This window comes from Nerophis ophidion, linkage group LG01 (genome assembly GCF_033978795.1).
Source record: "Nerophis ophidion isolate RoL-2023_Sa linkage group LG01, RoL_Noph_v1.0, whole genome shotgun sequence".
Lineage (NCBI taxonomy): Eukaryota > Metazoa > Chordata > Actinopteri > Syngnathiformes > Syngnathidae > Nerophis > Nerophis ophidion.
Window position 1 is genome coordinate 57706648 of NC_084611.1, and position 17240 is coordinate 57723887.

The 17240-nt window shown below is 41.3% G+C and overlaps 1 protein-coding gene across 1 annotated transcript in view; it reads right to left on the reverse strand.

The window, feature by feature from the left end:
* patl1 (PAT1 homolog 1, processing body mRNA decay factor) overlaps positions 1-17240 on the reverse strand; it is a 64416-nt gene that overhangs the window by 12113 nt on the left and 35063 nt on the right. Inside the window, exons 10-14 of the mRNA XM_061907942.1 lie at positions 16869-17089; positions 11595-11739; positions 9468-9585; positions 4651-4748; positions 1735-1794 (exon numbers count right to left, since the gene is read on the reverse strand). Coding sequence (XP_061763926.1) covers positions 1735-1794; positions 4651-4748; positions 9468-9585; positions 11595-11739; positions 16869-17089 — 642 coding nt within the window. The remainder of the gene's footprint in view (positions 1-1734; positions 1795-4650; positions 4749-9467; positions 9586-11594; positions 11740-16868; positions 17090-17240) is intronic.

Consider the following 17240-nt stretch of genomic DNA (forward strand, 5'->3'; position numbering starts at 1 on the left):
GTCAGAGACATTTTAAAACAAGCTATTAGTGCACTTTTGTGCATGATGTCACCAAGATGACATATCAAAACAATAATAAATTAAAGTGTACTTTTTGTACAGAATGCCGCTACAATAGTTTAAAAAAAATAAAGTGCTCTTTTGTGCATGATGTCACAAAACTTTTCAATAACTGTCAAATAAAAATGAGCTGCATAATAGGTTCCTGCGGACGTTATCTCCTTCTGTGGTTGGAAATAGTTGCTTGGGCATTTTGTTGGTGTGTCACCGGCCGGAGATGTTGACATGCGGATTTTGAAGCACTCCTTGTTCTCTAGCGGGTGACTTTTCAAATGATGCTACATTAGCAGTGCTTTTACTTTTTGTAGCAACACTTTTGCCGTATAAATGTTGAACATATTCCCGCTTAAAGCCAACCCACCGCCGGACGATGGATCCCGTGCTGTTTTTTTGGGGAATTAATTCTGCCTTCATTTGTTACCAGATTTGCCCCTTCTCGCTCTCTCGTATTATCACTTGCACCTCACCTTTAGCATCACAGCTAATGTTACCATGTCGCTACCTCTCTGCTCCGCGGCAGCGTGTGACGTTGCGCACGTGACGTGTGTAAGAAGGTGCGGTTGGTTTACGTCTCTGTGAGAAGGAGAGACAAGAAAGAGTGGGAAACGCATGCAGTGTAATGCCGGCAGCTAAAAGTAACTGCGTGAGAATGTATACTCGAATATCACGATACAGTTATTTTCTATATTGCACAGAGACAAACCCGCGATATATCGAGTATATCGATATATCGCCCAGCCCTAATTTTGCCATTGTAGTTTACTAGCTACAGACACACATGCTGGCTTGTATGTCAAGCCATTTTAGAATAAAAACATCCAAAACATGACTAACGTAAATTTTGAAAGTAGATCAGCTGTTTAATCATTAATTAAATGTAGTAAATTGTAGTGAAGTCTGTTTGCTGCTCACCTGACATCGTTGTTTACTGGCTACAAACGCATTTACTAACTCATTCTGATGAGTGATTCTTAAGTAAAAACATACAATGCACGGCTGTTGTTAATATTGAAGGCAGATCAACTGTCCAATCGTTCATAAATGTAGTACATTTTTGCTAGTCTGACAATGTGGTTATACTAGCTACAGCCGCACAACCTAGCTAGCATGACAAGCATTTTTAGAATAACAGAACAACATCCTAAATGGGGCTTATATAAATTCTGAAAGTAGATTGTGTAATGTGATGCAGCGTGATGGGAACTTTTTCATTACACTTAGTTGCAAGCTTTATTAATTTAACAATGTAATAAGTGTCCCCACTTGACAGCCATTGTAGCCAGTCACTCTGGAACGAGGGTCCCCACATCCGTGATTAATTTTCATAAATTCTTCTTTTTCCCCATCTGGGATTGATAAAGTTTTTTCTCGCCCGGATGTGGGTTTAGGTCAGGGGATGTTGTGATTTTGTGAAGCCCTTTGAGGCACTCGTAATTAAGGGCTATATAAACAACATATGATTGATTGATAATGTCCAGGGTGTACCCCGCCTTCCGCCCGTATGCATCTGAGATAGGCCCCAGCACCCGCTGCGACCCCGAAAGGGACAAGCGGTAGAAAATTGGATGGATATAAATGTCCAAAACAGAGGGCGAAGAGCTAAAACAAGGTAGTTCAGCCTTACAGCAGTCTAGCTGGATGCGTGGAAAGTTTATCTGATTTATATGTTCTTACCTTTTCCACTGTGTACAGAATTTGCCGCCTCTTGTTCCAAACCTGCTTTTCTCTCTTTTCCTGGAAATAAAAACACGTACATAAATTAACTGAAAAGGAACATGTCAATCTAGTTATACAACAAAAAGCAAAAATATACAAATATATTGAAAATGATACAGTTTAATTAATAATAATTAATACTTATTATTAATTATTAAATAAGATAATTTAATTAATTAAAAAATTAATTAATAATACAGTACAAGCTCTGAGAACCTCAGAGAGTGGTCTTCTGCTGGTGCCCAGAGTCCGGACCAAACATGATAAAACTGTGTTATTCTTATGAACCTAAAATCTAAAATAGTCTTCGCGAAGATGTGAGACAGGCCTCAACATTTGCAATGTTCAAATCTCGGCTGAAAACATTTTTACTTTTGCATATGATCACTAAAAATATTTTATCTACAGTATTTGATTGATTTTAAATCTAATTATGATAGTTTGTATGATTTATTTTTCTGATTTTAATTTTGATTTTATATTTAGATTATTGCCATGTCATTTTCTGGAAAGCCCTTTGAATTGCCTTCAATACAAATTGTGATCTATAAATAAACTCGCCTTGTCTATTTCTTCCATCAAGCTTCTATATCGTGTAGCCTGTCCCAGTCTTGTGCAGGTCTACAGTCTGGTTCCTGAGGTTTTTTGACAGCTCTTTCGTCTTACCCATGGTTGTGGTGAGGTTAGAATACTATTTTTTTTTTTTTACACAGCAAGATCTTCACCACCAACCACAATTATTTTCTGAACTGGTGTCGAATTTAGAGATTTTTCTAATCTACATTTAACAAGCTTTTTTGTGGTTTAGATAATATGTATTAGAAATGTGTTGGTGTAAACTGTGTGAGATTTTTGCACCACAGTCACATTTGTAACCCATGTTTTTGAGAGTATGCAAGACATTTTTTGTGAAGATTGCGATTCTAATTCTCAACACCCTCTCCAAAGTATCAAAACATACATTTAAACAGTTCTCATTTTTAAAATGTAAATTTTGAAAACAATCATCACAACTATATTTTCAGTCAGGGTTGAAAAGCTTCATAAACAATATTTTGATACGCCGGTCAAAACTATATGTACACCTGCCCACTCTTGGACCCATACAGCGACGCATCAAAAACTGCTTTTAGCAGCATTTTTGTCACTGAATGTCATTTATAGGTTTTAGATTAAAATAATACTTGATCTTTCCTTATCTTGTGTTTCCTCAAACAAAGTAGTAATGTCGCTGCATTTTTCCTGCGAAGTTTAGCGGCTAATCCAATTTTGTGGTGTTAGTTTTATAGTATTTATTTTATAAACATATAGCAGGCAAGAGGGGATAGAACTAGAAGGAATATACAGAAGTTCCAGCAACAACAGTCAGATTAATTTAGCATACACTGAATATGTTCATGTAGTCTGTGTATGCACAATTGTGATGCTTGACTTTCCTAAACCACATTTGAGAAAAGGAAAACTAAGATAGTTACTGTGTAACATTAAATAGGCCCTCCTTTTCGACTGAGAGGAACACAGTTCGAGGTGAATATACGTGTGAGCCAGAAAACATTGTTGATCCCGAGTCAGTGGTAGAACCTAACGCTGCACTATTGTAATTGATGTGGTGGAGTTTAGTGCAGCACTTCAGAGAAATTAAAAAGAGTGATTGTAGCTGAGATAGCCGCGACCCCAAAAGGGAATAAGCGGTAGAAATGGATGGATGGATGGATAGAGAATTTTTCATGGAAGAAACTATTTATGTGTCTTTTATCCGTTCAAGTTAACCTTAAGTAAAAAAAGTTAAGCCTTTTGTAAAAAAAAAATATATATAAAAAAAATTAAATAAAATAAAGGGACAGAACTAGTTTGTGTGGAGGTCAAAACGCTAGCTGGTGAGTAGCGGATTAAATACGCATTTCACTCAATTCAACACAAATTAGGTTTGTGTGTTTTTTGTTACACACTCCCTCTTTCTGTTATTGATGACATCAAATTGGAGATGTCCGATAATATCGGACTGACGATCTTATCGGGCGATAAGTGCTTTAAAATGTAATATTGGAAATTATCGGTATCGGTTTCAAAAAGTAAAAATTATGAGTTTTTAAAACGCCGCTGTACGGAGTGGTATACGGACGTTGGGAGAAGTACAAAGCGCTAATAAACCTTAAAGGCACTGCCTTGCGTGCCAGCCCAGTCACTTAACATCTACAGCTTTTCACACACACAAGTGAATGCAAGGCATACTTGGTTAACAGCCATACAGGTCACACTGAGGGTGGCCGTAAAAACAACACTGTTACAAATATGCGCCACACTGTGAACCCACACAAAACAAGAATGACAAACAAATTTCGGGAGAACATCCGCACCGTAACACAACATAAACACAACAGAACATGTACCCAGAACCCCTTGCAGCACTAAATCTTCCGGGACGCTACAATATACACCCCTTGCCCCCCCCCAACCCCGCCCACCTTAACCTCCTCACGCTCTCTCAGGGAGAGCATGTCCCAAATTCCAAGCTGCTGTTTTGAGGAACGTTAAAAAAAAAATGCACTTTGTGACTTCAATAATAAATATGGCAGTGCCATGTTGGCATTTTTTCCCATAACTTGAGTTGATTTATTTTAGAAAACCTTGTTACATTGTTTAATGCATCCAGCGGGGCATCACAACAAAATTAGGCATAATAATGTGTTAATTGCACGACTGTATATATCGGTTGATTTCGGAATCTGTAATATAGAGTTGGACAATATTGGAATATCGGATATCAGCTAAAGAGCCATTATGGGATATCTCGAGATCAAATACTTTTTTTTAGATGTATGCAAAGCAGCTGGTAAAAGAGGATGTTAAAAAGGCACAGAACAAGAAACAAACCTCATCATCTGAGCGAGTTGTTACCACAGCATCAATCATCTTGCGTGGATTGTTGACACTAGACACAGTCAGCTTACCCAGAGAACCCGCAAACTGAACTGTGGGAAACATACAACAGAAACAAATGTTAGTTTGATTCATGATAATCTCTAGTGTAGTGTGTGTGATACAGATTTAATCTAATGGTCTTTGCTCTGTTCATGTCACCAAATGACATTGGGGGAGTGCTGGAGCTGTCTAAATAAAATAGCACCGACCACAATGGCACATATCCCTAATGCTGTTGTTGCCAGGTGAAAAACACACCCCAATACTGAAAACATAAGCCACACTTGGTAAGCAATACTGTAAATTAAATGTATCATAAAGTTATGAATATAAAGTGAAGCTGCACTTTCGTAAATCCGTGATCACAATCAAGATTAAACGAGGGTGATCGTAATTGATATTTAAAAATCAAGCTCCACTGCATATCAAATCAAGCACTTTCACAGCCCGTGGCGGCAGAATAGCAACAGCGGCTCGTATTGGTGCCCTCTAAGTTACCACCCAAGCCAAGCTATAGGCCACTGAGTATGGCACAGACCTACATGACCACACCAGCCACCTCGCCGACCAGCGGCGATCGCCTCATTTTACTTTGCTAAAACAACAAATTCGGCACCATCATGTAATCTTGTATTAAATAGCCTAAAATACAGGCTGGTCAAACAGTATCCATGTATTTAAAATTCAATTTTAGTATTAATATATACATTTTTTTCTCATTACATGATGCCTTCAGCTCCATTTTTGATGCTTTTTTTATGACTCCATAAAAAGCTCGTCATAAATTGGACACCCCTGCTTGACCTGATCATACATTTGATTTGTAGTGTGAAACATATTTAATAAATGACATAATATATGTCCAAGTAAATGGACAAATACATAAGGAGTTTGAGCAGAAATATGTCATATAGGAATCAACTATGCACCTCAAAACATTCACGAAAAGTACATCATATGAATTGCTTTTTAAAGTAATAACATTCTGACATGAAAATCCCCTACAAATAATGTACTTTTTAAAATCAATATAAAACAAACCAGCTTGGCCAATGAAGATAAAATAGAGATTTTTTTTTTTTTCTTTCACAGAACCATGTGCTAAAGTTAACGTTAAAGTACCAATGATTGTCTCACACACACTCCAAGTGTGGTGAAATTTGTCCTCTGAATTTGACCCATTCCCTTGTTCACCCACTGGGAGGTGAGGGGAGCAGTGGGCAGCAGCGGTGCCGCGCCCGGGATTCATTGGTGGCGATTTAACCCCCAATTCTAACCCCTTGATGCTAAGTGCCAGGCATGGAGGTAATGGGTCCCATTTTTCATAGTCTTCGGTATGACTCGACCGGGGTTTCATCTCACAACCTACCGATCTCAGGGCAGACCCTCTAACCACTAGGCCACTGAGTAGGTCATATTATATCTGTAATATTTGTTGCAATAATGGATGGTATTAGAGTTTAAAAGCCATGCAATTTCAAGCAGTAGATATATTTTTTCTGTCAAAATTAAAAAAATAAATTACATTTAGTGTGAAAATATTAAGTACTTTATTGACACATATCATTTCCAGGTGTTTGCAGGCCAGATAAAATGATGTCGCGGCCCGGGCCTTGAGTTTTATATCTGTGAACTATCTTGATGATTAGTTGACTAATCGGATTTTGAAGTGTACACCTAGTAAGTGGGTCTAATTTTGCCATCGGTTTGTGACCTAGTTCAGTATAATAGTTTTGCCTCACTGACAACCGAATGCTGTCAGTTTACAGCCTGCGTCTAATTCAATTACATGACAAAACATTTTAGCTCGTATTAATATTGAGAACACTGACCCTCCGGGTACTCCGGCTTCCTCCCACTTCCAAAGACATGCACCTGGGGATAGGTTGATAGGCAAAACTAAATTGGCCCTAGTGTGTGAATGTGAGTGTGAATGTTGTCTGTCTGTGTTGGCCCTGTGATGAAATGGCAACTTGTCCAAGGTGTACACCGCCTTCCGCCCGATTGTAGCTGAGATGAGCACCAGCGCCCCCCGCGACCCCAAAGGGAATAAGCGGTAGACAATGGATGGATGGATGGATGACAAACTTGGCAAACAAAATAATGGACGAGTGACCATCGTAATTAACAAAGGGCAAGACGTTATAAACAAGTTGTGGCAACGTTCCCTCCACTTTTCTGCCTGTTCATAACACTCAGAGTCAGAGCAGGTGAGGGAAGGAACGACCAGTGACACGCGCTGCGTTACGCTTTACAATGAAAGCAGCATCAAATATTTTTCTCTTCTGTAGTATGATCTTCGGGCGGGACAAATGCATCAGTTTCCAATATTGCCTACATCTGTTGCTATCTAATAACAGCAGTGCCTTTTTAAACGCCCGCCATCAACTACAACAACCTCGGGAAAATATTGTGAATCTTAATGTTTTAATGTAATTAGTGTAGTTCATGTTTAGGTTCAGTGTGGTGATAACGTTTTGTGCCCATACACAAAGGACTCTGGCGTAGATAGGCGCTCTCTTTATAAAGCTGTTCTTTGCCGCTGCGGTTGTGAAAGTACTTGATTTGATATTAAGAGGAGCAAGCGTTTTCAAATTGTACGGTACTGTATGCTACTCAGTGGCCTAGTGGTTAGAGTGTTCGCCCTGAGGTCGGTAGGTTGTGAGTTGAAACCCCGGCCGAGTCATACCAAAGACTATAAAAACGGGACCCATTACCTCCCTGCTTGGCACTCAGCATCAAAGGTTGGAATTGGGGGTTAAATCACCAAAAATGATTCCCGGGCGCAGCACCGCTGCTGCTCACTGCTCCCCTCACCTCCCAGGGGGTGAAAAAGGGGATGGGTCAAATGCAGTGGACACATTTTACCACACCAGGAGAGTGTGAAACAATCATTGGTGCTTTACTTTAACTCTGCATTGTCATTGCACAAGTACAACAAAATTTCATTTTCAACACTAACTCGTTCAAGATTAGACAAACATACACTATATTGCCAAAAGTATTTGGCCACCCATCCAAATGATCAGAATCAGATGTCCTAATCACTTCGCCCGGCCACAGGTGTATGAAATCAAGCACTAAGGCATGGAGACTATTTATACAAACATTTGTGGAAAAAATGGGCCGCTCTCAGGAGCTCAGTGGTTTCCAGTGTGGAACTGTCATAGAATGCTACCTGTGCAACAAATCCAGTCGTGAAATTTCCTCACTCCTAAATGTCAACTGTCGGATTTATTTTAAGAAAATGGAAAAGTTTGGGAACAACAGCAATTCAGCCACCAAGTGGTAGGCCATGTAAACTGACCGAGAGGGGTCAGCGGATGCTGAAGCGCATAGTGCACAGAAGTCGCCGAATTTCTGCACACTCAGTTGCTACAGAGCTCCAAACTTCATGTGACCTTCCAATTAGCCCACGTACAGTACGCAGAGAGCTTCATGGAATGGGTTTCCATGGCCAGGCAACTGCATCTAAGCCATACATTACCAAGTCCAATGCAAATTGTCGGATGCAGTTGTGTAAAGCACATCGCCACTGGACTCTTGGGGCGGTATAGCTCGGTTGGTAGAGTGGCTGTGCCACCAACCTGAGGGTTCCCGGTTCAATCCCTGCTTCCGCCATCCTAGTCACTGCCGTTTTGTTCTTGGGTAAGAAAGACAATTTACCCACTTGCTCCCAGTACCCCTCACACTGATTTAAGTATAACTTAGATATTGGGTCTCACTATGTAAAAGCGCTTTGAGTCACTAGAGAAAAGCGTTATACAAATATAATTCACTTCACTTCACTCTAGAGCAGTAGAGAGGCGTTCTCTGGAGTGATGAATCACGCTTTTCCATCTGGCAATCTGATGGACGAGGCTAGTTTTGGAAGTTGCCAGGAGAATGGTACCTATTAGACTGCATTGTGTTGAGTGTGAAATTTGGTGGAGGAGAAATTATAGTGTGGAGTTGTTTTTCAGTAGTTGGGCTTGGCCCCTTAGTTCCAGTGAAAGGAACTCTGAATGCTCCGGGATACCAAAACATTTTGGACAATTCCATGCTCCCAACCTTGCGGGCCCCTTCCCCTTCCAACATGACTGTGCACCAGTGCACAAAGCAAGGTCCATAAAGACATTAATGACAGAGTCTGGCGTGGATGAACTTGACTGGCCTGCACAGAGTCCTGACCTGAACCCGATAGAACACCTTTGGGATGAATTAGAACGGAGCCTTTTGCAGCTGTTATAGCTGCAAAAGGTAGGCTGACATCATAATGAACCCTATGGGTTAGGAAAGGGATAGAACTTCAAGTGCATATGTGAGTCAAGGTGGGTGGCCAAATACTTTTGGCAATATAGTGTACATTGTACAAGTAGACAGAAAAAGAACGGTGATGGGTCGCCACTTAATGGCGCCCCATAAAAAGTGGGAAAAACGTAGACGCTGGGGAAGGATGAGTATAATAACTTGATGGGAGCCCACAGGACAACACAAGTTACTTAGTTAAATATCCTTTCCAAGTCCACAAGGCACCTGCTCGACGGGCTGGCAAACTTCTATGCACCCTGGCAAGGGTGTAGATCTGCTCGAGTGATTTCTCTTTACCCGTGTGTCCAAAACATCCGGACACGGTCTGATGATACGACTACAATGACGATAAACTAGTGGCATTAAATGTCCTGGGCATTGAAAAGTCTCCACGCTCCCTTTAACAGGACGTACCCAAAATGATCTACGACAGAAAAAAAAAAAAGGTGCAGGTCCACCTGCATATCAACTACATTTACCTGGTCTGTAGGTGTGTTCAATCTTGGCAACTTGTGGAGTAATGAGCTTGGTCGTATGTTCTTTTTTACTGCTGTCTCTTTCTCTCTCCTGACGTTTTTCCATCTTTTCGTAGTAGTTCTGCAAGTGTGGCATGAAATATATAGATTATGATATTGAATTAATGCAGTAAACGATTGCATGTTATGTTACCAATATTGTTATAGTTATCAATACCTCGTGATCATTTTGCTCAGTAGGAATGTGATGTGTTGCTATGTTTAAATAGGCACACTTCAATTTAAAATACATCCCGGAGCTTTTAGTACCACTTATTTCAAATAAATCATTAAAGTGATTGTATTATGACGTTTATTTTTCAACATTTAAAAAACATGTTTGTGGTCTACAGGCCTGTGGGTATAAAAAAAACTGCTCCCAGCGGTGGTTCGGCTTCAAGCGGGAAGACGTCGAATAGACAACTTTAACTTATCAGGTGTGGAGCACAAGCGTTGCTACCAAAAGTAATATTACTGCTAATACGTAGCATCATTTGAAAAGTCACCTGCTAAGAACTTTAATACACAAATTTGGTCAATTGACTTAGTTGTGATTTCCTTCTCTGCATGAAAGTTTAAAATGAGCATATATTAATGCGGTATGAACAAGAATGTTTTAATGTAGACACATAGAATCATCATACTGCTTTGATTATATGTATCAAATGTTAATTCAAGGCCAAGGAAAAATATCGAGATATATACTGTATCGGGTAAAGCGACATGGCCGAAAAATATCGAGATATTAAAAAAGGCCATGTCGCCCAGCCCTACTTCCATCTGTTGAAAAGCTCTGTGGAGATGATGATTTCATTGTCCAGCATGATCTGGCACCTGCCCACAGTGCCGAAACCACCAGTAACTGGTGTATTGGTGTATTACTCTCCTCAATTGGCCAGCCAACTCCCCTGACATGAACCCCATAGAGAGTTTGTGGGGTATTGTGAAGAAGAAGCAGAAAGAAACCATACCCAATAATGCGAATGAGTTAAAGGCCGATATTGAAGCATCCTGGGCATCCATAACACCTCAGCAATGCCACAGGCTGATTTCCTCCAAGCCACGCCGCATTGAGGCAGCAATCCGTGCAAAATGATTCCCAACAAAGTACTGAGAGCATTAATTGACATTTTCAAATGTTTGATTTTGTTTTTCTGTTATAAATCTTTTTTTTTTTTTTTACTTGGTCTGAGGAAATATTCTGATTTTTTGAGATAGGATTTTGGAGTTTTCTTAAGCTGTATGCCATAATCAGCAATATTAAAACAATAAAAGGCTTGCAATATTTAAGTTGTGTAATGAATCCAGAATGTATGACATTGTCATGCTTTTGGTTGCATTACAGAAAATAAAGGACTTTATCACAATATTCAAATTTTCTGAGACAGTCCTGTATACTCCGGCGTGCACTCTGAGGTCCGAGAGCCAGCTCCTGCTCGTGGTGCCCAAAGCGAGACATAAAACCAGGGGAAACAGGTCCTTCTGGAACACTTTGCCCCTCCATGTTTGAACTGCTCCAACAGTGGAGTGTTTTAAGTCTCGTCTTAAGACCCACTTTTATTCTCTGGCTTTTAACACTACTTGAGTTGTGTGGTCCTCTGTGTTTTTAAATTTGTATTTGTATTTTATGTTTTCATTGGTTTTACCCTGTAAAATCGTTATTAATCATATTTATTTTGTTTTTATTCAGTCATTGGTGGAGCCATGGATAATATTTGAATCTTGTTTTTAATATTTTTGTGCATCACTTTGGAAACATTTTTGTTGTTTAAATGTGGTATATAAATAAAATGGATTGGATACATTTTAAATTTGATTAAAAAAATTCAGAACTTATGCAAATCTACCAAATACACAAACAGGTACCAATAGGTAACAAAAGTTGGTTTTGGAAAATAGGTCCCCTTTAAGAGCCCTTAGTTAAGACATTACGTGCGTTATTACCCAAACTGTGTATATTCTCAAGGGACCATACAATAGAAATTAAACTTGGATTTTCACTAACTTAAGAGTACTCAGTGGTAAAAATATGTATTTAGTGTGAGCACTACTGTAGCAGTACTTTAGAGGAGATGAACTTGCAAGACCCACCTGATAGTAGTAGTCATCCAAGAAAGGGTCAGTACTCTGAAGCTGCATCATTTGAATTTTAGTGACCCATTCCTTCTCTTTCGGAGTCATCAAGTTACTGTATGGATCCCTGCTGTGCCAGTCCCCTCCAGTCCTGTTACGGTCCCTTCAGGAAGGTAAGCAGATGTTAGAAGTAAGGAACTTAGACCTGCAGTGCATTCTAGAGTCAATGTCCCCATGAAATATATGAAGATATTATATAATTTGATCGCAAAGAAATAGCGATAGTTGAAAGACAGGAATTGACGCGTACGCTGTACCGTATGTGCTTACATGTTACGTTTCATTGCATAAGTTGATTTGAAAAAAAAAAGCTAACGTAGATCCACGCTGATGTCCACTAAACAGCCACAGAAAGATTAGAACCCTCCAAAATATATTACACATATTTTACATACATACATACATACATACATGCATACATACATATATATCAGTGGTTCTTAATCATGGTTCGATCGAACCCTAGGGGTTCGGTGAGTCGACCTCAGGGGTTCGGCGGAGATCAAAAAACACCCGACTCTTCGTGTAAATACAAACTTCTCCCTGTTGGCATATTACAGATACGGCAACAGCTGACTGATTTGCAGGTGTGTAATTTGTTGTGAGTTTATGCACTGTCTTAGTTTTGTTGTTTGAACAAGGTGATGTTCATGCACGGTTGATTTTGTGCACCAGTTAAAAAAAAAATGTGGTAACCCTTTAGTATGGGGAACATATTCACCATTAATTATTAATGCTTATTAATTAATTATTAATGCTTATTAACATGCAAATTACTAACATATTGGTTCTCAACTAGTCATTAAGTACTAATTAATGCCTTATTCGGCATGGCCTTATTATAACCCTAACCCTCTAACCCTGACCCTGACCCTAACCAAATAACTAACATATTCAATTACTTAGAACATGTTCCCCTAGTGTCCAAATAACTCTAAATTAAGTCTTTGTTACTTAGAATATGTTCCCCTATAGTAAAGTGTTACCAAAAACATACTTTGTCTTGAATTTGAAAAAAAAAACATTTTATTTTTCACAAAAAAAGGGTTCGGTGAATGCGCATATGAAACTGGTGTGGTGTGGTGCCTCCAACAAGGATATATATATATATGTTGTGGATAGGTGGAAGGAATACTTCGAAGACCTCCTCAATCCCACAAACACGTCTTCCTATGAGGAAGCAGTGCCTGGGGGATCTGTGGTGGACCCTCCTATTTCTGGGGCTGAGGTTGCTGAGGTAGTTAAAAAGCTCCACGGTGGCAAGGCCCCAGGGGTGGATGAGATCCGCCTGGAGTTCCTTAAGGCTCTGGATGCTGTGGGGATGTCTTGGTTGACAAGACTCTGCAGCATTGTGTGGACATCGGGGGGCGGTACCTCTGGATTGGCAGAACGGGGTGGTGGTCCCTCTCTTTAAGAAGGGGGACCGGAGGGTGTGTTCCAACTATCGTGGGATCACACTCCTCAGCCTTCCTGGTAAGGTTTATTCAGGTGTAATGGAGAGGAGGCTACGCCAGATAGTCGAACCTCGGATTTAGGAGGAACAGTGTGGTTTTCGTCCTGGTCGTGAAACTGTAGACCAGCTCTACACTGCCGACAGTGTTCTTGAGGGTGCATGGGAGTTTTCCCAACCAATCTACATGTGCTTTGTGGACTTGGAGAAGGCATTCGACCGTGTCCCTAGGGAAGTCCTGTGGGGAGTACTCAGAGAGTATGGGGTATCGGACTGTCTTATTGTGGCAGTCCGCTCCCTGTACGATCAGTGTCAGAGCTTGGTCCGCATTGCCGGTAATAAGTCGGACACGTTTCCAGTGAGGGTTGGACTCCGCCAGGGCTGCCTTTTGTCACCGATTCTGTTCATAACTTTTATGGACAGAATTTCTAGGCGCAGTCAAGGCGTTGAGGGGTTCCGGTTTGGTGGCCGCGGGATTAGGTCTCTGCTTTTTGCAGACAATGTGGTCCTGATGGCTTCATCTAGCCGTGATCTTCAGCTCTCACTGGATCGGTTCGCAGCCGAGTGTGAAGCGGCCGGAATGAGAATCAGCACCTCCAAATCCGAGTCCACGGTTCTCTCCCGGAAAAGGGTGGAGTGCCATCTCTGGGTTGGGGAGGAGACCCTGCCCCAAGTGGAGGAGTTAAAGTACCTAGGAGTCTTGTTCACAAGTGGGGGAAGAGTGGATCGTGAGATCGACAGGCGGATCGGTGCGGCGTCTTCAGTAATGCGGACGTTGTACCGATCCGTTGTGGTGAAGAAGGAGCTGAGCCGGAAGGCAAAGCTCTCAATTTACCGGTCAATCTACGTTCCCATCCTCACCTAGGGTCATGAGCTTTTCCTCATGACCGAAAGGATAAGATCACGAGTACAAGCGGCCGAAATGAGTTTCCTCCACCGTGTGGCGGGGCTCTCCCTTAGAGATAGGGTGAGAAGCTCTGTCATCCGGGAGGAACTCAAAGTAAAGCCGCTGCTCCTCCACATCGAGAGAAGCCAGATGAGGTGGTTCGGGCATCTGGTCAGGATGCCACCCGAACGCCTCCCGAGGAAGTTGTTTAGGGCACGTCCAACCGGTAGAAGGCTACGGGGAAGACCCAGGACACGTTGGGAAGACTATGTCTCCCGGCTGGCCTGGGGACGCCTCGGGATCCCCCGGGAAGAGCTAGACGAAGTGGCTGGGGAGAGGGAAGTCTGGGCTTCCCTGCTTAGGCTGCTACCCCCGCGACCCGACCTCAGATAAGCAGAAGAAGATATATACAGATATATATATATATATATATATATATATATATATAATCAATGAGATGCCAGCACTTTGATCGGGGATGCATCCATGAGGTTTTGTAACGGTTTCTCTGGCGGAACAAGGTGTTTGTGATCACGAGCTCGTGTTCAGCACATTTAGATAATAGGAGGATTCCATTGGAGTTTACATTCCCAACACCCTCTTTGCCCAAGGTGCCTTTCCAGAGCTCGTGGTCCTGGCATTGAAGTCCCCGAGTAGGAGGATCTTGTCTTCCTTTGGGACGTTTGATAAAACCTGGTCAAGGGTTGCATAAAAGGTCTCCTTATCTTCATCTTGTGAGTCCAAGGTTGGTGCATAGGCACTCACAGCTGTGGCCATCTGATAGTTTGAGAGACTCAGTCGTAGGGTCATGAGACGCTCATTGATGCCTAGTGGAGAATCGGAGAGTTGGGAGATGAGCCGATTCTTGATGCAAAACCCACCCCATGATTTCTGGGCTCATCAGCCGCTTTTCCCTTCCAGAAGAAGGTATATCACCCTTTCTCCTCCTTTAGTTGGGTAATGGTGAGTCCTTCCTTCAGGAGAACGCCTGTGCATGGAATCTTATAAAGTGGGGAGGCTGGTGCACAGGCAGCCACCACACTGTCCTTGACAAAGGGAGGGCCAGGGTCCAATGGCATGGAGACCAAGACAATTGGGGACCCATCTTTGCTGCAGCCTTCTCCCGCCTTTGTGACCGTTGTGGAGCTTTCTCCGCTGCCATCATCAGCCCACTCCGCCGTTGAGGACTTTTTGGGCCGCTCTTCGTCTGGAACCTCACCCTCAACCTTACCACCATGGTTGAACCTACCAGGAGCTAGCTCCAGACGGCATCGCTCTCAGGTTCATTGGAACACGCAGGGCTCTCCACCACGACAAGGTGGCGACCCGTTCAGTGTATACTAGGGTTGTACAGTATACCGGTACTAGTATTGTATTATAGTACTAATGAATCAAAAATAGTACTATGTTTGAAAAGTACCGGTTCCCAATTAATTTTTTTTAACGGGCATGACGGCGCTGTTACTTCATGACATTGCTGGGTTTACGAGCAGAGGAGCATGCTCGGCAGCACACAATCCCAGAGTACTTACAAGCAGACAAGGTGTGTAGACAGAAAAGGGAGAATGGACGCATTTTGGCTTAAAAACTAACGATAAAGGTGAAGCCTGTAACGCCCTCAGGAACAGGTACTTTAAGACATGAATAGTTAGCTAGCAGAGAACATCCATCAAGAGCCGGCAGTCTTTTAGTTATTTCTAAATCGCTAATCCGTGCCTCCATGGCGACGAATAAAGTAAGTTTCTTACAAGAATCATTCCTGCAGGACGAAGACTATCTAAACATGCTTCACTACACACCGTTGGAGGATACAACAGCTCACCGGCGTCACCGCTAACAAAAGCTAGGGTTCCCGAATGTAAACAAATGCCATGAGCGGATCTACACCTGACATCCACTGTAATGATACCAAGTACAATAGTGTATCTAGTCGATACTACTATAATTACATTGATATTTTTTATCGTCAGAAAATCTATCGTTTTTCCTTTTTTTAAAATTCACATTATGTTTATGAACTCAGTAAATATGTCTCTGGACACATGAAGACTTTGAATATGACCAATGTATGATCCTGTAACTACTTGGTATTGAAACGTTAACTAAATTTGTGGTATCATCCAAAAATAATGTGAAGTATCCCAACAACTGAAAAATAAGTCATTATTACATTTTAACCGAAGTCTAGATACAACATGTTGAAATGGAAAATAACCAGATATTAAGAGTCAATGAACAAGTGGATTAATAATCCATTTTTACAGCTTGTCCTTTATAAATTTGACGAAATAAAATGAGAAATGACACAATATGGTACTGCATACGTCAGCAGAAAAAAATAGGAGCTTTTCTTTGCTTGCTTACTACTAAAAGACAAGTTGCGTTGTATGTTCACTATTTTTTTAAGGACAACATTTTCTTCAATTGCAATAAGAAACATATGTTTAATGTACCGTACGATTTTTTTGTTAAAATAAAGCCAATAATGCTATTTGTTTGTGGTCCCCTTTATTTAGAAAAGTATCGAAAAACATATTTTGATACCGGTACCAAAATATTGTTATCGGGACAACCCTAGTGTATACACATATTTATTCACAGATAGACACATACATACACTATATTATTTAATTTTTTTTATAATTCAGGTAAAAACTGAAATTTTTAAGTTGTGGCGACTTTTGTTTTATTTTACGGAATCTGGTCAACTTGCTTTGTTTTCACTTAATCGAACTGCACATGCAAATGACGTCGAGGCCACATTGGGCCCTGTGCGCATTTATACAGGAGTCTAAAAATTTTACTTGCAGTGTAAACAGAAAGGTGGAAAAAAAATCTGATTCGGGTCACTTAGGTAAACGTGTAAACGTAGTCATTGTTGCACACAATCCCTTACCCTCCTCTGTTCTGCATGCGCTGGGTGAGCATGCGGCGATGTTGGGGGTGTAGGTGGGTGGCACTGTGTCTGATGGGCGGTATGTGGTTAGGGTGGCCAAGATGGGGCAGGGGACCCATTCGATGACCGTGGGGAGGGTGTGGGCCACCGAAAAATGGCCTGAAACTTCCTCCGCCTGGTAACAGAGGAGGCATTGGACTGCCACGGTGAACACCTGCCACCTGGAAACACGAAAGTGTTGTTGGTCGTGTGTTATTTCAAATGTTAAATCAATTAAATTGTCAATTATATATGAAGCCTATGAGAGATTCACCAGTCATGGAACAACGCGACGGATTTGCTTTAAAGGTTTCATCACTATACAGTATCACT